We start from the raw sequence: 21,621 nt of genomic DNA on the forward strand, positions 1-21,621 counted from the left end.
CTCTTTTATTATTTTCAACAATATTCACCTAGCTATTAAAGATAATATTGTAACTAATAAAATTTTACTTTTCAATTTTGAGTTTTAGAGGTTCATGAATTTTTAAAAGTGCAAGGTTAGTTAAGTTTAGTTCAAAAACTTGTTGCAACTTTCAAAGGTCATGGATTTTTTAAACACGAAATTGAAAATTCAAGAATCTATTGGACACAAATTTAAAAATTATAATCTACGACAAAAAAAAGTGGTTTATTACATTTCTAGTTTTTAAGGGCCTTCGCCAATTTAAATTCTGTTTTATGTTTTCAGATTAATTAAGTTTCACGAATATGTATTTGATAAGAATTTTGGATTCTATTTCCGGAAAATGTTTTCAAATTCTACTATCCAAATCGTACAAATTTTGAAAATAACATTTTTATGTTTTATGTGTATTCAAATTTTGAATTCAAAATTTTAAAATGTAGAACTATATTAGAAAAGATAAAAACGCCAACAAATCTAGTATTTCATGTTATAAACACTCATCTATTTTGTAAAAGTAAAATATGTATTATATAATATAGTATATATTATGATATTACAAAATAATTATATACAAAAATTTTCACATATAGCAATTCATAAATTAATTATCACTATAGTTTATATTCAATATAATATTTAATGAGTAATGGTTTATAAATATATTATCAAATAAAATTTGAAAAATTATTTAAATTAGAAATGAATTTATAGATCTGTTGTCAAATACATATACGAAAATATAAAATACAACTTTTTTTTTTTTTTTTTCCTTTGGATATCAGGAGAGAACTTCTCTATATGATGGTCTATATCTTTACTTTCCACACGGCACAGCTCCACTATGCCACGTTATTAGACATTTTATTATTATCATTTTAAAATACTTAGCGTGAAATTAGAGACTTGGTTGGATTTTATTTGTAATTTTATTTTTTCTATTTTTTAGAAAGTTTTATTTTTAAATTTTAACCAGGCAAATCAAATCATTATGTTTATGGCCATTAAGTCACAAAGTCACGTACTCAAAAAACCAAAAAAAGAAAGGAAAAAAAAAAGTCACAAAGTCACAATTTCTTTTATTATTTTATTTTTTCATATTTAAAGAAAAAAAGAATTATTGTTTGCTTAGAAATCTCCAAATTATCTATTTTCTATAAAATTAAATAGTTTTTAATAATAAATTTGATAAATTGTTCACTTAATTGAGAACACATAATTATATATTTTTTTATGATTGTCAAAAGACTAAAACTAGCAACGATGGCTCAAAATCGAACGTCAAATAGTCAATCTATACTAAAAAAAGGTTTAAATCTGAGTAGTAAATAATCAATTGAAAATTGAAAGTTTAAAATAATCACGACAAAATTATAAATAAATATTTAATATTATATATAACTTTACTTAACATTTAGCAAAATATTTTGATTATAAAATGATGTATTTTGATTTACGTAGGGTTGAAAATAAATACCAACCAGATCAAACCCCTTTGAGATTGATTTTAGGAGAATAAAAGTGATTTTAAAGCAATTCTAATCGTTTTAAGTGTTTGATAAAATTGATTGTATATTAATTTTTAAAGAGTCACTTTTTTTTTACTTACTTCTATGAGCAAAATCAAATAAGTAGCTTTCTAGAATAAGGTTCCGTTTGGGATTGCTATAACTTTTAAAATAATTGACACTCGTGCTTTTAAAAAAATAATGTTTGATAAATTTTAACTTAAACTTGAAAAAGTAGGTTTTAGTATCTGGTAAATAAATATAAAAACATTTTATTTTAGATATAATAAACAAAATAGACTTATAATCATTTTTTTTATTTTTTGTAATTTAAAATTTAAAATAATTGTTTAGTATGAAATTTTTGTTTGTTATAGATTAATTTTTAAATATTAAGGTAAATATCTTTATTTAAAAAAAATGAATATGATATATTTAAAAAAAATAATGCATTTAAATCATGAAAAATAAAAATAAATTTGATCAGGTGAGAAATAGATAAATTTATAAATATTTTTTAAGTATAAAATCGAGAACTAGATATTAATTACAAATTCTACATAATTTAAGGAGAATCTAAAAACTAAAAAGATATTGAAAATTTAAGATTACCGTGGTTTACCAATGGTTTTAATAACATATTTAATTTAAATCTTCAACTAACAAATTTTGGTTGTATGAACGTAACCTTCAACTTTTGTTACTTTATAAATCATTGCTCTTTTATTTTTTAAGTCTTTAACTTTCTTATTTTGTTTTTAATAGGTCTTCGACATATATTTTTTTTCAAATTCATATATTATTAGATATAAAATTAAAAGTTCAAAATTCGATTAAATATAAAATTTACTACTAGATCTAATAATAGCAGTCAATTTTTATAGATTACAAATATGTCAATTGTCAAGTGTCTATTTGATACAAAACTAAAAGTTGAGGGGCTTATTAGACATTTTATTTAATTCTAAGATTACTTAGGGGATGTTAGTTGAGATGAGATAGGATGTATGAAGATGGAGTTCATGTGTTTGAGATGTAAAGTTGAGTTCGATCACTAACACTCCCCTCACTTGTGGGCTTAAAATATATATATAAAAAAACCCAACAAGTAGAAATGAATATTAATTCTAGACCACCTGCTCTAATACCGTCTTAAATCACCAATTGGCCCAAAAACTTAAGCTAATTGATAAAAGCAAATTTAATTATATATCACTAACACTGTGTTTGGGATGCAGTTCATATGTTTGGAATATTTGGTGTAGTTTTTTGAACTCTAAATAATATGCTTTTATGATTACTATCTTTGTCTTAACTTTTTTGTTAGGTTGTATGTCCTAAAACTCACAGTTTATAAAGTTAAACATATTCTATTATCAATAAAAGATGGTATTGACATTTATTCAATAAGACTGTTGTTGAATATGTAAATTGTACTTGTCAAGACTAAATCCAATAAACTAAGATCCATGATTATTACATGAATACTTGAACTTTATGTGGGGACATAAAGATTGATCAAGTTTGAGTAAATAGCCAAGTATATGAATAAGGTTGTGTACCTTATTCTGGTAACACTATCGGATGCGGCCCGTTTTGTAGATAGTACAAAGGATACGATCTTGAATCGTTCATGTGGAGACATGAGAAGTGTGGGCGTCCTATGCAATGAGTTCGCATACAATCAGACCAAGAAAGAAGTCACTCTTACTTTATAATGTTGTTTATTGTTTAAGACTGACTATTTTGAATAGATGACCTAGGTAACTTGACCTTAACCCTGAGCTAACTATGAACTCCTGTTTATTCGGGATTATCCTTAGATTTACATAGGTGAGGGTTGACCCAACAGTGTTGGCTCAATAAGCTTCCCATTTCAGGGGTAAGACCGGATAGATAACTGGGGACATAGGGTGCAAGACGGAATTCACGCCTACATTATTTAGAGATAGTTAAAAGGCTTAATCCAGGTCTTGAACAAAGGGCCCACCCTCTCATTGGCCCGAGAGGGATTTGGATTAGTGATTGAATCACAAACCAATTGTTCATTAGAGGATTGGCGGAACTTAAGAAACAAGATGTAATTTCGTGGGTAAAATAATCTTAGACCCAGCCATTATTACGAACAACCTATGAAGGGTCGACTTACTAATTATGATTTAATCAAGTGGACAAAAATATATCTACAGCGAGAAGAGTGCAACTATCGAGTTATAGTGGTGTGTCTCGGTAGTTAACAAATATTGATTAATTTGGTCTAAAAAGTCTAGCCAATTGATCTCAAACTGTTAAAGCTCATGATCTGTAGGTCCATAAGGTTCCTTTACTAGCTCGTAAAACGCGAACACCTTGGATTAATGAATAGAGTGTCTTTGAAATGTTCAACATCAAAATTAAGTTTTCAATTTGAAGTGTTCAAATTGAATATAAATTTGAAATGTTCAAATTTTCAATTAGGGTTTGAATTTGAAATGTTCAATTTAAATTAGGATTTGGATAATTATATTTGATATATTAAACGTTTAATTTTGATGAAATTAAACGAAATTTGATAGTTTAAAATATTTAAATATTGATTACATGAATGAGATTCATGTTTATAGTTAGATGTTTGATTAATTTAATATTTGATATTAAATTATTATTTAATAAATTAAAATCAAATTGATTTTTTCAATTTTCAAATCAATTTTAGAAATTTGTTTTTGGAAGTGATTTAATTTTGAATTAAATCAAAATGAAATTGGAAATTAAGTTTATGAAAATCCATAAATTTGAAGTGTTTTGGTGGCTTCATCTTAATTACAACACCTATCCCACTTTCTCTTGGTAAATTGAAGTGTCATTTGATTAGTGGATGCATGTATATGATACATAAATATCTCCCATTCGAGTGTGGAAAATAGGATGCTGGCTTGAAATTTGGGTTTTCTACCGAAAACCATTTGCTCTCTCAAACCCTCTCCATCCTCTTATTCAATTCACTAATTTTTGTGTTTCACCACTCAAGTTCAATACTGAAAATATTAGAGAAGACGGTCTTGATGGTCTACTACTAATTTAAAGATCAAATTTGTAGAGAGCTACTTGGATTTGAGAAATTTTATCAAAGGTATAAGTTCTGAAACCCTCTTATTGAGAAAAATATTTCTGGCATACTTTTAGAACTCAAATTAAGTATAATTAGAGTGCTTATGGATTCTGAATGCTGCACGCTTGTATGTTCCATCACTTTTTTCATCTCAAGGGTTTAGCAACCAGCTTTGAACCATCATAAGTTGTTGACTACATAGATGGAGGATTGCACCTAGATGCCCGACTTCGTATCCCACCCTCTCCTCTGATCTACGCCCTCCTTCAGCAATAACTCTACCCACCTTTGTATTGAATAAAATATGGATTGCAAATTTTATTCTTTTAATTTTTAAAGTTTTTCTTTCTTTCTTTCCTTCTTTATTTGATGGGTAACGAACAACAATTAACCCATCAAATAAAATGAGAAATCAAAACTTTTAATTCATAATTTTTCTCCATGAATTTCATCATCATCTTCTTATTTTTCTTTGTTATTGTGTATCTTTACTCCGTCATATTTTTTTAATCGAATCTCCCTATCATCTTAGCAACCAATGAAATGCCGTCACATTTATTCAACAATTTACTTTCAATTCTTCCAAAATTGTAAGAACATTAGAGAACAAATATTTATTTTTTTTACTAATTATTGCTATAAAATGTTCTAGAAAAAAATCTCAAATTTATGGTTTTTTCGATTATATGTTACATACATTTCAACTACATACATATTTTTTCAAATATTCTTTAACACTCATATGATATGTGAATTCAACTAAATAAAATATGTTTTACAAATTTCTACACATAAATATTGTACTTAATGTAGAAAAATACAATTATCTATATAATCAAAATAATTTCGTCGAAGTTGGTTATCGAACATGTTTTTCACCCGAGTTTGTAGTCGGAGGTGGTTGTTGGAACCCAAAGTTGGTCACATGAAGGTGGTATTGAAGTTTGTTGTCAGAGTTTGTCGTTAGAAGTAGTTGTTGAAGTATGGAATTGGTTGTTAGAGTTGCTAGCTCGAGGATGATCATCGAAGGTAATTTTTGTTGGAGTTTGTAGTAGGAGGTGGTTGTCAAAGTCTACAAAGGTAGTTGTCGAAGTTGGTTATCGAAGTTTGTTGTCAGAGGTGGTTGCTAAATCCCGAAATTGATCATCGAAGTTGGTCGCGCGAAGATGATAGTCGAAATTGGGTCACCAGGGAGTTATACTCGTATTATCAGAGGTGATTGTCAGAGCCCGAATTGGTCGTCAGAGCTGGTCATCAGAGTTTCTATCGGAGGTGGTTATCAGAGTCTAGAGTTGGTTCATGGAGTGTGACAACGATAGTCGCTGATAATGGCTAATAAGTGGAGTCATAAAAAACATTGAAAAAAGTGAGAGTTGGAGAGAGTTGAGGTAGCAGTGTACATGGGCCGAGTTGGAGGAATTTTATGGACCAACCCGAAATTCGGGTTGGCTTTAAATGAACCTTACCAGTTCATTTTTGTAGGGTCAACCCAACCCAATCCAAAATTTTCGGGTTGGGTCACCGGTTTTGAGGCGTGAAGGACGGAAGATCGACGTAAGGCGATTGCGATTTACGAGTCTGCGATTGTGGAGCAGAGTGGATCGGCCGATCGGGATCGAAATCGTGGAATGGATTGGGGAAGTGAAGAAATGTTTAGGCGAGGGACGAGGGATGAGGTTTCACACTCATAGGTTTGTTTTTTTGTTTTTAATATATATATATATATATATATATATATATAAAATGTTTACTAATTAGGTGTGAAGGAGAAGTGGCTATCATAGAGTGAATTGGGGAGGTGAAAAATACAATTATTCCTGTCAGGTCGGATCAACCCGACCCTAAAAGGGAGTAACCCGAGACCCGACCCTTTTTTTAAGATACTTTTTAACCCAATCCAATCCAACCCTTATGGTTTGGGTTGGATAGTCTGGGTTAGTCAGATTATCGGATTTTTGAACAACTTTAAGTTGAAGTGAATTGGTAAAACTCAAATTGATAGACTAAATATTGAGTTGGTATATTATATGAAATCAAGTCAAATCAACTCATATTCATTCCTCTAAATATTTTTAAATTCATGGAAGAGAGAGAATTTTATAATTTTTTTTAAAAAAAGAATAATAATAATAAAAAAGGAAGTGGATAATAACCGCCGGGCAGCGGCTGGCCCGGTGGCAAGAAAAGAATAGTGCAGACGGTTTCCAACTTTTTCTTCTTCACAAAAAAAGCACAATCAATCGATCTTCTTCTCTTTCGTTTCTTCTCCAAATCCTTAATCAATCCATGTCTTCCTCCAAGAAGATCACTCTCAAGAGCTCCGATGGCGACTCTTTCGAAGTCGATGAGGCCGTTGCCCTCCAATCTCAGACCATCCGCCACATGATCGAGGACGATTGCGCCGATAACGGCATCCCTCTTCCCAACGTCACCAGCAATATCCTCGCTAAAGTCATCGAGTACTGCCGTAAGCACGTCGATGCTTCCTCTGCCGATCCCCGTCTCTCCGATGACGATCTCAAGGCCTGGGACCGCGACTTCGTTAATGTCGACCAAGCCACTCTTTTCGATCTCATTCTGGTAAAACCCTTTTCTTCCTTCCTTGGATCGATCCACTCGATTATCTAGGGTTTACTTGTTTCGTATGATTTTGTTTTTTCAAGAATCAAGATTAGGGATTTTTCTGAATCCATCGCTCTCATCTTCTCTATCGCTGATTACTGTTCTTCTTTATCTGACATGTTTGTATTTGTGCTGTTAGGGGTCGGCACTGTTTGATGTTTTAGAATTGGAACGTTGGTCTCAAAGGGAAATTTTTACTGGGAATTGTTTAGTATTGAAGTTGTCTGTTGTTGATCAATTGGTATAGTGTCTAAATATCGGTAAAAAATTCAATATGATAGGTCTGGTCTTTCCCCTTTGATGAATGAAGCCGGTGATGCTAAAAGCTTTTGTTATCTCTATCTTTTTCCGTTCTTGCTGAGATTTGATATTAATGGACATCTGTATCTGGGGTCGCTGTCATTTTTTCGAACTTTCATTGGGAAAATGAAAGAATACAAGGCGCCTCCACAAAAAAGGAGTGCAAAACGAACTATAGAAAGGATTCCAATCCAAAAGAACGAAACCAAAATCATAATTACTCGACGATTTACGCCCAAACAGAAGCACTAAACCTCACCAGCTCTCTAACTTCCTCTCTAGACTTCTCCACATCCCAAAAAAATTTTACTATTACGCTCCAACCAAATACCCCATGAAATAGAAAAGAAACTTTGCACCGATAACTGTGCGTACAATAACTGAGTATCCTACTCCCTTAAAAGGGAGCTCCAAACCACCTCCCCCAAAAAGAACCATCCCTATTCCGAGCTCCATTGATCCCAAACGAACTTTGCACCGATTCCAAAGGAAATTCGCAGATTGACACTCCCACAACAAATGACCTAGATCCTCCTGATGCCTCATGGCGACCACTATTGTGGACCCAAAATAAAGGAGGAATACCTTCAGACATAATCCAAGATATTAACTCTCTCTTAGTCCTAAACCTTTTTTTGGAACTTTTGTCTTCCACGGAGAGTCAAAGACTAAAGCCTTGGGAGCACCCGATCAAGCAGGGGTAGTGGATGAAAGGTTGAAATAGGAATGACAAAACCCGAAACAATAAGACAGTCTCGAAAGATAACAAGGAGATCCACCACCTCAACTGCCTTTCTATCAGATAGAGGACAATGAAAGCTCATAGAAATTGAAGAATGTTGAGGAGATGGCAACACCGAAACAAAAGGATTCATCTTCATTGTCAAATGAAATGATTGTGGCTTAGGTTAATGTTGATAAAATTGATTTATTTTCCATGGTTCTTCTATATGTCAACAGCTTTGATTTAAACTGTGTTGTCGCATAGAATTTCAAGCTGCCTGGGGATCTTTTACTATTATTGTCGTTCATAGTCGTTTCTTGATTTGGCGCCATGTAAAATTCTCTCCTTCATTCTACGATGCAGGCTGCAAATTATCTGAACATCAAGAGCTTGTTAGACCTTACATGTCAAACTGTAGCAGACATGATCAAGGGAAAGACCCCGGAGGAGATCCGAAAGACCTTTAACATCAAGAACGACTTCACACCGGAGGAGGAGGAGGAAGTTCGTAGGGAGAATCAGTGGGCTTTTGAATGATTTTAAGTCACAAAAGAGTGCTTAAGGTTCTTGATCAATAAGATCTGTACATGGTAGTAGTATATAAGCACTTATTTATGGTTCTTTTGTGGTATTCCTATTCACATTGCTTGTGAAATGTTTCTGCTTGAACAACCTAATCACAATTGTATAAACCTTTTTTTTCGCATAATCAAGTTTATGTGATGAAAGCATTGGCCTACTAAATTGTCTCAAACCAACATTATGTTAAAATTTTGACAGTACCTATGCTTTAGTTATCTTGTCTCTACGTAAAGTTGGAAAATATATTTTAAACTTATATCAATTGGTTGGAATGCCTTGAATCTGGTATGTGGTGCTTCAAAACTTAAGTTATTTAGGTATTTGCCATCTTTGCATTTTTTATATTTATAAACCTAGGGTTTAGAGAAATGTGTTATATAAACTCTTGAACTTTAGAGGTGTCTCAATTTTGTAATGTATTATTCTCTCTCACAAAATTGTTCTCTCCTTGTCCTGTGGATATAACTAACACACAGTTAGTGAACTGTATAAATCTATGCATCGATCTCTTTTACTTTACGTTTTTTTTTTAATTTTTTTTTATTGTTGATCTTAAACACAAATATTCATTCAGAAGTATATAGATTTTGAATCATTACTCACAGTTATTGGAAGTTAAACCAAGTTGTCGTGGTGGCTATATTGAATAATCTGATGGTCGGGTTTACGTATCTCTTCGCTAGCTCTAACTCTATGAACAAAAATGTAACAAAATATACTTCCATCCCATTTTATAAGATTATGAAATAGTAAAGGCATGGTAGTAGGCAAGCAATCCTAATTAGTTTGATGGTCAAGTTTCCTTGGAGTTTGGGTAACTAAAAGGTAGTTAAGGATTGGTGGTTGATGCCAATGTTAAAGCTTACACTAAATGGACATTAAAACCAACCAAAGACAATGTTATCAAATCGTGTTATATTCAAATGTGATGATAAAAGTTTACTTATCAGAAAGGTCAAAAGTAACTCTCCTGTTTAGGTAGCAATCGCTTTGTGTATGACTCTTTACAATCCTTCTTCTTCACCAATCCAACCACTCCTTCTAACCCACGCCAGAATTGCTCTCTTTTTTCCTCTAATCTCTTCTTTTTCATTAAAAACATCAAGCTAATGAGTTCCAATTCTCTTCATTGATGACAAATGGTTTTCAATAAGGTGTTCTTCTTCTTCTACAACAACTTCATGGGCTTCCGAAGTAGGCTGAGATGCAAGCAAGCAACCCCACTTCCTCACGGTGGAAATTTGAGCCTTCGACCTATTACACCTGATGATTGTGCTATTGTAACTCTTTCGAGCCCCGAGAAGGCATTGGAGGGCGAGACATGTTGCGTGTGCTTGTCAAGTATGGGGAACAAGGATGGGGATAGAGACAAGGGGGTTGGCACAAGCACGAGTGTTCTTCCTTGCTTGCACGAGTTTCATAAGGTATGCGTCGATCGATGGTTTGAAGAGTGTCGGAGAACTTGTCCGATATGTCGATATTCGATGGAAGGAGGAGGGAGTCATGAAGATGGGACTAATCAAATACTCACTGATGAGATGGTGATATGGTTTTCTTCTTTCCACACCTCTGGTTTTTGAGCTCTTTTGCTTTGTTAATTACATCTTATTCAAAAAGCTATGAAGCTTTTGCAAAAATGCTTCCCTTTTGAGATCCCAACCAGGTAAAATCAATATGATTTTGACTAATGTCAGTTGGATGGCTCTAGCTTCACAATATCACTACTGAGTTCTATACCTTTTTTTCTTTTGAGGATGAGTTTTATTTATACTTTTAGAATATCTTTTTTCCATTTAAAAATAAAGTTTGTTTGTAGATAAGTTAATTAAAAGAAGTGGAACCATTGAAATTCATGTCTAATCTGTTAATGATGTGGGGGAAGGGAGATTCATAATTAGCTAAAGTTCCCAACTTTCTAAAGCAATTATTCCTTGATTTAGTGGCTAATATGAATGAAAGCCAAGCAAAGGAAAGAAAAAAACACTCTAAATTTTGCAGCCAGTAAAAGTGGTTTACCAACCCCCATTTTGTTTAAACCCACAAGTTGTTGGGCCTTTGGTAAGACCCACATTATAACATCATCATAGCATCCTATGGTTGATTTCAATTCAATGTATAGTAATTTGGAAACAGGATGATGCTATATATATAATAAATAATAACAGAAAATTTATAATAATAAGTCTCTTACTCTTATCTACTTAATTAGGTTTAGAACTACTGTTTACTTATTTAATACTATATGAATATATAAACTGCATGTCAATTAATCTCACATAAATACAACTATGAGATCTGGTTAGGTTAAGTTTATTAGTTCGATTCCAACCGAATCGAACCAATTAGAGATGGTTTGTTGGTGTTATTTATTGCACTTACTATGGTAACAAAGGGAATATGATAGGGAGTTGCTTTCTCTCCTACACTTTGAGGCTGAGCTTCACAGCCTATGATTGACATGAAAGTGGCTATTCATTTTCCTTTTCCTTTTGAAAGTTTGGAATTTTGAACCTCTATTTTTTTTTTTTGGGAAACCTCTATTGGGGTGCAATGATTTATTTTGATTTGTATAATATCATAAATGAGTGATAACACTTTTTGACTAAGTTCTTTTTTTTTATGATATTTATCTTAGAGCAATACTTAAGTACAATTTAGGCTACACTAAGTATCACGTTTTCCTTTTTCTATTATAAAAAATATTTTTTTAATCGACATTATGCAACTTAACTACACCTAAGTTTTTCCTTAATTTTAAATGTAGAGTAAATTGATAAAAAGAATTACTCACATATATTCAAACAATGTCTTAGTCTTTAGATAGTATGAAGTTTTGTTATAGTTAGCTAGAAAATGAAATTTCTATCACATTCATAGTAACAACCAATGGTCAAATTTTGGAAAAAAAAAAAAAGTAACAAAAATTTATGAGTCACATCTAAAATTATAATAATCCATTACATTGTTGTATAAAAAATAATGTTAGTTTTAAAAACAAAGTTGAGGAGTTGGTAGCCTCTTTTCCTAGGATTGGACTTCAAACATTGGGTTTATTTTCAAGCTTTTTAGGGGAAGGACAACACTTTCTCTTTAGACATGAGAAGGCCAAAAAAAGAATAAATGGAAGGACAATAATAACACCACCTAACCTAAGAGTGACACAAGAAAAGTTAATAATAATGTATACCAATGACCATATATATATATATATTTATACACTATTTTTTACATTTAAAAACACCTCATTTTCTCCTCTCTCTCCCTCTATCTTCTTTTTACTGACAAAGGTACCATGATAAACTTTAAATTAATTAGACTTTACCAATTGATTTTTTATTTGAGTATTCAATTATGTTTCCTTTTGCTTTTGATAGGGTATTAAAAAGGTTTCACGAATAAGGTTATAATGACAAATTAGAGAGGCTATAATTCATATAAATTAACATGTGTTGGTAACCTAAAACTTAGGTTATCAAGAGTGGCTATCGCTCTCATTTTGTTGATGTCATAATTTGAAGAGAATTGTATTTGATCTTTACGTGATAATAATAGTTGATTTTTTTGAAAGGAGAAATAATGTGGTCTGTAAAAGAGAAAACCTACACACAGATGTGAGTACTTGCCACACACACTCCGTTGCTTAAGTTAGAGACTGAAACAAGATTGAAGCTACAGAGGTTCAAAGTAGAACTCAAGATACTTCATATGGATATATAATGATCTATATATAATGGGGATTAATTTAGGTTTTCTCCTATTCCCTCTCGAAATCTGGTTATCTGATAGCCTATTGGATTTTATGTGGGTTTCTTGGGAAGAATGCCCCATGCGAAAGTTGGGTTCCTCGGCCTTGAAGGTAGAGGCCAAAGGGGATGTTGGCTCAAAGGTCTAACTCCCCTCCCTTGGCCAAACATGTACCCTTTTCGCCCTTGTTCAGTCTTTTTTTCTTTTCTTTTTTCTTTTTTTTTTAAAAAATTAATTTCATCGATCTAAAATATACATAAGAATAGTATTTAATAAATAGATCACACCATGTTTGCCATAAATTAAATACAATTTCAACCACTTTTGATAGTAGTGAATAATCGGTTACACACATGCACCTGCACATGCACACACATAGTCCCAGATCAATGTATGACGTTAGAGTATAAGTGTACACGAATGAATCAAAATCACATTCAAATAAGAGAGAGATTTAGAGGATAGACATGTATGGTTACTACCTATACTAATGAGGTATACCTTCCTTTTCGTCTAAAGTTAAGTGTGTTTGGTTCAAGCAAATAAATAAATTTATGATTTAAAAGAAAGGTTAAATTGTATTTATTTATTATTTTTTCTTTAAACAAACTATATGCATTTTTTAAAGGAGCAAAGCTTGTGCAAGTTCATAATCCCACGCTTGACATAATCAAAATCTCATTTCCATGTTATACTACCTTGTAGGTTTAATAATTTTGAGTGATAATTGAAAGAAATAAGTAATATTTAATTTGTACGAATTTATGATTTATAAAAACTTAATATTAAAATCAGGGTTTAAAAGTTTGTTGGATTCGTGAGATAGATAACTTTATTGTTTAAACACAAATTCAATTTTACACCCAACACGTTATACAAATCAAACCATTGAAGTAATTTAAGTAGGACTTTATAACAATTAGATATAGATTTTAAGCTTTGAAAAAAGTTGCATGATATATATTTAGTCATGTGATAGAAGTAGAATAATAAATAATGATAACAATTAGGAAGTGTTTGGTTTATCCCAAGATAGCAAATGATAAGAAAACCTCAAAAGAGGTCGCTTTTATCCAAAAATGCAATTAAGGTAATATACAAAGAACCTGTTCATAAAAGACCCACAAGGGTAAAAAAGAAAAGACCCAAATCTTAGTGAATTTTTAACCTTTTTGTTTTGTTTTGTTTTTTTTTTTCCCTCTCCCATTTCACCCACAAAGATCCAAATCCAATTGGGTCAAATCAAATAGTTCTCACATGAGAAAAGAGGCAAAGCACAACATTTGATGCCCTGCAGACATGTGTCTCATTCCTTTTCCCACCATGTAAAGTGCTCAATCCAATTCATTTCAACCACTTCACCTTCAATTTTTTGGGTTAAAATTCCATTTTTATCCCTATACTTTTAATCAGGTTCAATTTTGGTCTTCGTATAATTAATTATCCAATTTTAATCTCTCTATTTTTAATAAATATTAAATTTAGTCTCTATTGTTAATTTATTGATTTTTTAAAAATATCTTTTGTAATTTATATTAACATTTTACTATAGAATTTAAAAACATATTTACATATTGTATTCTCTTGCGTGAAAACTATCATTATTATTTAATCAATTTCAGTAAACTTAACTTTGAGAGACTAAATTCAAGATTTATCTAAAGGATTTGTATAGACTAAAATTGAATAAACTTTAAAGTAGGGACCAGAATGGTATTTAATTTTTTTTTCCTTATACCTCTTCACTCCACCCTTTGATTTCTTAAAAGCTTCTGTCCCCTCTGTGTAGTGTGGACCAATATATATCTTGTCATTTTTGCAGCAAATTCTTGTGTATTTGTCCATGTTGACCCCAAATTGGTTGGATGTTCAAATATATTCCTTCATTTTCTCATTGGTCCAATTTTTAATCATTGAGCTTCAATTGTACTATACATAGAACAAATTGGAAAAAGAAAAAGAAAAAGGTAAACGATTAATTGTTGCAGTTACCTCCTTAAATTTTTGGCTTCATCAACTACCCTACTAGAAGTTATGAGAGTTTAAAGTTTATAGTTGTTTGATGGTAAAAGTACATTTTTTTTTTTCAGTAGTTACATATGAAATTATAGAGACATGGTTTAATTATGTTGATACGTTCTAGTGCAATCGCGAGGGTGCAGGCGGGATTAATTGGATTGTCTGTGGCTCCGTTGGAGGTCTCGTCTATGTGGATTGTGAGAAGGTGGCGGAGCATTAGACAATTGAGAATCTGGAGGCCTTTGTAGTCATCAGAGGTCTATCTAATCTCTTGCTTTTAAGGTTAGTTGTAGTGCTCCTCTCCGTCTGTTTGTGGAACAAGACTGTGTTGATATTGCCTATGTCTTTAATCATGAGACCAATTGTGATTTGTCTGAGTCAAGTTATTTGGTGGAGGAGATTGTCTCCTTGACTGAAGTCGCCTAGGTTGTGTTTTTTTGTCTGGTTTTTGAAATTGGCAAATAGACGACACACTGTCTTGCTCGTGTGACAATGTCTTTTGGTAAATTTGAGCTAGTTTTTGTAAATCTCTCTTGCGAGGAAACTGTATTTTGAACTTTAATTAGTTCTCAATATCTCATTAGAAAAACAGTGATATAATTTAATTGTAACCATTTTGGATAATATTTATTTGAATTTTATTTGTTATGAAACCAACAAATAAAAAAGCGAGAAAACGTAAATAGTAAAGATCGTCACAAAGATTTACATGACTCATTAACAGTATGTTAACTATATCCACGAATAAATGGAGAGGTCACTTTGTTATACAGAGAAATATCAGAAAATACATATTGTAGAGGCATCTTTAGAGTTAGAAGATTTATATAAAATGCACCCCTCAAAACTCAACTGTCAAATTTGTAAATAACATAAATGCATCTACAAATTCAAAGCATCTAACATTATTCATGGAAAAAAAAAATGTCTATTATTTATACAAATATTTTATATATATTATATATATATTTTCTTAACCTTTACTCACCTTCAAGAGACCTAGGTAGCTAAGTCATAGTAATTATAATTCATTGCATTAAATAATAAATACGTGTTAAAAGCTTAACTTCTTACTAAATATAATAGTTATCTTTAAAATATTACAATTTACAAAGGTAGAAATAACATTGAATACCAATCTTAACACCATTTCAAAATAAATAAATAAATCTTAAGAATCCGTTCCGTTTGAGGACACAGAGGATGGAAATGGGCATAAATTTTGTATACCCATATTTGGAGGTTTGGAGATATTTATTCGGAAAAATGTTTCTCTCAAACGTCTTGAATGCTGGTCCTTCCTACTTTTGCTTCTTTATTATTTTATTTTATTTTTATTTTTTCAAATCTTTTTATTTTCTCTCTGTTTTTCATTCCTTTTTAGTTTTTCTTTTTTCTTTTTTCTTTTTAATTTATTATTTCAACTTTTTCTTACCACTTTTCTTGTTTTTTTGTTTTTTTAAATATTTTTCTTCATTTTTTGTAACATATTTATTTTCTTATACTTTGTATTATTTATCTTTCTATTTTTGTCTTTTTATTTTTTTATTTCTTGCAATCGTTATCATTTTCTTCATCTGGTTCTTTTTTTCTTCTATGAATGAAACTTAAATTATGTTGTTTAAAATTATTTTATTGACTTAAAATGATAAATTAACTAACAACTAATTATTTAAAATCAACTAGAGTAAATTTATTATTGGAAATTAATTTTGGTTGAATTTAATATTTTATTATTACATAAGATTGTTATTTATCAGTCTTTTAAGAAAATACTAATTAATTAATTAATAATAGAATAAGTCAAATTTTAAATGAAATAATCTTGTACACTTGTATTTGTAGTCTTAATTTATAATTACAATAAATTTTTAAATTAAAAATATTGTATGATTATTTAAAATCAATTAATTTATATCAACTTCTTTGTTTATATGTAAGACTTATAATTGACATTAATCAATTAGCTAATTAATATTTAATTAACAAAATTATAGAAAAAATAGATATTTAAATTAATTATCAATATTATTTTTTTTAATTAAAAATTGATAATATAAATATGCGATACGAAAAAATTTAATTGATATAATCAACTAAGGATGAGTGCGTAAATTTAATTAAATTCTAATGGCTTAAAATTGATTTAATAACTTAATGTAATAAAAAAAAATTAATAAACAAAAAAATAATTATTGAAATTGTTTTTGATTAATTTTATATTTTATAATTTCATAAAAAGAATAACACATTCCCACACATTCTATTTTCATTCTCATACATAATCAAACACAATTATCTTTAATTTCCATGCATTCTATTTCTACATATCCTAATCCCGTACTTATTTCCTGGGCATTCATAAAATTTTAAACCAAATGACCCCTAAAAACTTTTCTTTTTCCACTATACTTATCAATAACCGAATTATTAGTCTAATCATAAATGTTATAGATTTAGTCTATTATCTAACCAGAATTATTTCGATTATACAAGTTTTTCGTCATTCTAACTCCCAACATTTATTGTTGGGAATGAATGACTTTGGGCCGAAGTCCATAGCAAAAAGCAAAAGTGGAAAAGGTAGGGGTTTTGTCCCACATTAGAAGATTAAGCATTGGCAAGAGGGTATAAATATAAAGGTATACAAGGGAGCTTCCAAATTGTTGTTTTGTCCCACAATGGATTGATTTGGGTTCGGGTAAGTGCACTAAAAGAACTAACTTTTTACTACCCTTCCATTTAAACTTTTACCGTTTTTCAAAACGTTTTTATTAAATTCATATCCATAATTTTTGGATATGTTATTATTGGTGACCTAACCATTTTTTGCCCATTTCTTCTTCTTTATACCGAAGACATTTTTCCAGATCTGAAACATGGAATATTTTCGAGCTTTCTCTTCTTTCAAACACGGTTTTGAGCAATATTTTTCCTTTTGATTCCATTTATTTCTTCGACGAGTGTACGTTTGAGATGGAAAAGTTGTGTAAATCTTGGGGAGCAACCAACAATTGCGATTGAGGTTGTGCCGAATTTTGCTTTCAAGGCAGTGGATCTTCTATGCCACAGCAACAATCTAATTTGAAACTACACATTTATATTAAATAATTCAAAATTTCAATTTCATCCAACATAATCTCTATTCTCAATCCACAAGTACCCCTCAAACAGCTACAAGAGACATAAACGACACGTAGAACAAAAATCGAATGCTGATTTGAGCTTAATTTTGGAGAACAATTTTAGCCACAAAATAGGATAGAATGCATTTTTTTTTTTTTTTTTTCTTCAAATCCCTTTTAAAAGTCACTCTCTATGAGAAGAGGAGTCAGGCAAGTCATCTTGCTTTATGGAAGAAAAAGAAGAAGAGCATAGAAGAATATGATGTGTAAAAATGAAATAATGAAGTGAAAGAAAGGTTACATTTAGTTTGCAAAGAAATGTGATAGTGGTGGATAAGAAAAAAGGACAATATAACTGATAACACTACAAAAGAAGTAGAAAGTGATGATGGTGGAAATTAGTACCAAAAAAAAAAAAAAAAAAAAAAGATGCAATTTTTTATGCTCTTTTCCTTTTCTACCCATTAGATTCCCTTCCACAGTTCCTATGTGTCCATTGCAATTCCATTTTCAATGGTCCACCCTTTTGTGCATTTTGATCCCTTTTACATATCCTCCCCCCCTTTTGAAAACCCAATTCCTCAATCAGATATTTCTTATGAATTTTTATTATTATTTTTATTTTTTGTAGTTTGAATTTGCATTGGAAAATTGAATGTGATTTTTTTTTATTGCGTCCGGTAACAATTTCGTTTTTCAATCCTTTGTTAAACAAATACTTGAATAATCCCAAATCAAATTCTAAAAATAAAATTATCGTTTTCAGTTTTCAAAACTTGACTTGGTTTTTGTAAATGAATTGAATAACAAAACATATAAATTTACAGTTGGAAGTAGAATTTATAAGCTTGATTTTAAAAAATATATAATTATCAAACAATGCATTAATTATTATTATTATTATTATTTTTACAAATGTATTGAATTGTATTACAAATGAAGAGAATCTCACGACCTGAGATCAAGATAGAATCAAAATACAAACACAACTAAAGGAATTAAGATAAATAAGAAAAAAAAAATACAAAGAAATTAAAGGCATACATAACTCAAGAAAAAAGGTCCAAAGAGAAGCCCCAAACCACTATTGTATAATAATTATTTTTTGTTATTTATTTTAGATGTAGGATTATGATTTGTGAAAATATATATCTCTAAACAATCATTTTTAGAATGAAGACAAGGGCAAGAGGATATGATAGTCTTTTTAAGCATCTTAGAAGGGTTAGTTTAGTTGGTACCTAAGTTTATCTAATTTGGGGTTTTTTCTCTAATTAGAAATAAAGAATGATTGTGTTGATAGTAGGTTTTTTCTACTATTTTGGTTAACTTTTAAGGTCAGCAATTGAACTCATTATATATTTTTATATATATCATTGTATATATATATATATATAAGTAGATCTAATTGAAAAACTTAAATATGAAGCTGGTATTGATATAATCATTTACCTTAAACTTTGACACCTTAACTAATTAATTAATTGATTGATACACGGGTGAATCTTTATCATCATTATTATTATTTTAATATGCCCTTTTCATGATTTTGAATGTGATTGGCCTTGTTACTTTCCCCCCCTTTTTTAAATCATCTAAATCAACATCACTAGCCACCTTAAACTTAATTTAAATAGCAAGGTGTATATATATATATATATTTTGTTTTCTTTATTCTTTTAATAATCACTACTATAAATAAAAGTATTAGATTACTGAATGACCTAAAAACTTAAGCTGATAAATAAAGATAGATTTAATTATATATCAATTAACATAAAGTTTTTTCTTAAAAAAAATCCTCACATTTACATTTGTGAGATAAATATTTCGAAAACTAACATTTAAGATTGTTTTTCTTTCCTTACAAAACCAAAGTTAAGATAAAATAATTATTGATACTTTAACCGTTTGAGTCATGAGCTAAGTAGCCACACGTCGATTTTCTCGTTTAACATATTCCTTGCCAACTTTGTGAACCAATTGAAATAGCTTATGCATTGATAACCATTTTACTGCAATTCAAAAATTCAAATGCTTTCTCTCATTTCATCCCCACATTTGTAACGCCATATTCTTATCGAACAAAAATCCAAAAACTATTCAAATAAAGAGAGTTTTTTTTTTTTTTATTTTTTATTTTTTAAAAGAAGTCAAAGATAGGGAAAAAAAGGGAGAAAGAGGGAGCTGTTGGTTCCATATTCAAAGTAAATTCACTTTTATCTGCCCTACACAAACACTGATCATCAGGTTGAAAATTGGTTCTGTGTTAAATTTTTGTTACCTAAAATCACAAAAGGGTTTTGTTGCCAAACATATCATAAATTACTTCTTTTCATCCCACAAAATTAACCTCAGACATAAACTCTCAAAAACCCTCTCTTATTACTAAAATGGGGCCGTCATTGTCCGCTGGAGCCTGTGTTTTCTCGGGACTTGTGCTGTCGCTGCTGCCCGTAGCTGCATAGAGGCATAACCGTCTTCTTAACGTTTTCGTTTCTTGTTTCTCGATCGTATTAATACTTCAACATGGAAAAAATGGTTTTTTTTTTTTTTTTTGTAAAGTAAGAGAAATGTCTTTGTTAATAAATTAAATCTCTTGTTGGTCTTGTAATTAACTTAAATTTAAAATATAAAAAATCAGATTTTGGTATTTTTTTTTCAAATTTTGTATATATAATTATGGGGAAAAAAAAAGGTATAAATTTACCTCTTCTTGCTGTCTCCTAAGTCTTGCATTTTCTTCCATTAAATGTGCCACTTCAAGCTCCAGCTCGTTTGTGTAAGCCTGTGGATATTAAACCCAATTAAAAAGAAATGAAAATTATGTTCCTTCAAATTTAAAATTAATATAAATTTTTTATATTAAAAAAATTAGGAATTTATAAAACCTGTTTTCGGGCCCGAGATCGGGCGGCGGATTCGCGATTTTTGATCATTCGTTTCTGCCGCCGATCGCCGGAGTTATTGTTGTCAGAATCAGAGACCCTTCTCTTTCCGAAGGGTGGTGGGCCAAGGACTTGATCGAAGGGGCTGTGGAAACCGGCGGAGGCGGAGGCAGGATCGGGGTGGCGGAAGTGGGCAGCGGAGGCGGCAGCGTTATCCGGGAAATGCAATTCCCGGGCGGAATTCAAGGACAAGACAGTGGGTGGCGGGGCAACGGCAGCGACGGCGGCTGCGGAGGCGGAGGAGGAGTCAAGTTTGGAAGTGGAAGAAGAGAGGAAATCTTGGAGGATGATGTGGCGGAAGTTGGCGGCGGAGTGGTGGTGGTGAAGGTGGAGGTTGATAGGAGCGGCGGCGGAGGCGGCGGCGGCAGCGGCGGAGGAGAAGTCATGGTCGGAACGAGAGTGGAGAGAAGAGAGATTAATGTCTTTCCAAACTTCTTCCATTAGAGAAGAGAGAAATTAGAGAGTTATTGTGCAATGTAAATGGTGGTTTTTAATGGTGGCCTTTCATTTTTTTAAAAAAAAATTAAAATTTAAAATTTTTAAAATTTTTTTGAGGCTATTTCAATTTTTTTCTTTTTCTTTTCCTTGAGACAGCTGTTGAAGAGGGAAAGTACTTTTGATAGGTAAGACAAGTAAGTTTGTTTGGTACAGAGTACAGTATGTTTTGGAAACATATTATTTCATTCTTTTAACTTCCTCTTTCCCCACCCTTCCATTTCCTCTTCTTTCTTACAATTATAACATTTCGTAATCACCCAATGTTATCTAGGATTGTACTTCAAACTAGGTCTTATTATTATATATCTTTCTGTTACATGTTTAGAAAATATTAGTTTCGAAAACATGATTCAATTAGTTAAGACATAAGAGGTCATTGATTTGAATCTATTTCCTTCACAACCACTTTTTAAACTAAAAATGAAAAAAACTCTAGCCT

The 21,621-nt window shown here is 30.9% G+C and overlaps 3 protein-coding genes across 4 annotated transcripts; 2 read left to right on the forward strand and 1 right to left on the reverse strand.

Annotated features, from left to right (window-relative positions):
- Positions 1 to 6,670: 6,670 nt before the first annotated feature.
- On the forward strand, positions 6,671 to 9,005 carry LOC120089796 (SKP1-like protein 1A). Its single transcript, XM_039047193.2, has 2 exons — positions 6,671 to 7,200; positions 8,630 to 9,005. The coding sequence occupies exons 1-2, from the start codon at positions 6,907 to 6,909 to the stop codon at positions 8,801 to 8,803; spliced, it is 468 nt and encodes a 155-aa protein (XP_038903121.1). The 5' UTR covers positions 6,671 to 6,906; the 3' UTR covers positions 8,804 to 9,005.
- A 982-nt stretch (positions 9,006 to 9,987) lies between these two features.
- Positions 9,988 to 10,428, forward strand: LOC120092136 (uncharacterized). The gene has a single exon (XM_039050348.2). The coding sequence runs from the start codon at positions 9,988 to 9,990 to the stop codon at positions 10,426 to 10,428; it is 441 nt and encodes a 146-aa protein (XP_038906276.1).
- Positions 10,429 to 19,836: 9,408 nt separating this feature from the next.
- LOC120091648 (protein FD-like) lies at positions 19,837 to 21,164 on the reverse strand. Of its 2 annotated transcripts, none has more exons than XM_090307379.1 (3): positions 20,628 to 21,163; positions 20,447 to 20,524; positions 19,837 to 20,196 (listed from the first exon to the last, which is right to left on the reverse strand). In XM_090307379.1, exons 1-3 carry the CDS (start codon positions 21,123 to 21,125, stop codon positions 20,125 to 20,127), a joined length of 648 nt encoding a protein of 215 aa, XP_090163505.1. In that variant the 5' UTR covers positions 21,126 to 21,163; the 3' UTR covers positions 19,837 to 20,124. The 2 variants fall into 2 exon arrangements, with proteins under 2 accessions (XP_090163505.1, XP_090163506.1); XM_090307380.1 differs by having other exon boundaries at positions 20,038 to 20,258; positions 20,628 to 21,164.
- Between the last annotated feature and the right edge of the window lie 457 nt (positions 21,165 to 21,621).

The sequence above is a fragment of the Benincasa hispida genome, chromosome 11, assembly GCF_027475165.1.
Source record: "Benincasa hispida cultivar pf3 chromosome 11, pf3_genome.v1.1, whole genome shotgun sequence".
In the NCBI taxonomy this organism is placed as follows: Eukaryota; Viridiplantae; Streptophyta; class Magnoliopsida; order Cucurbitales; family Cucurbitaceae; genus Benincasa; species Benincasa hispida.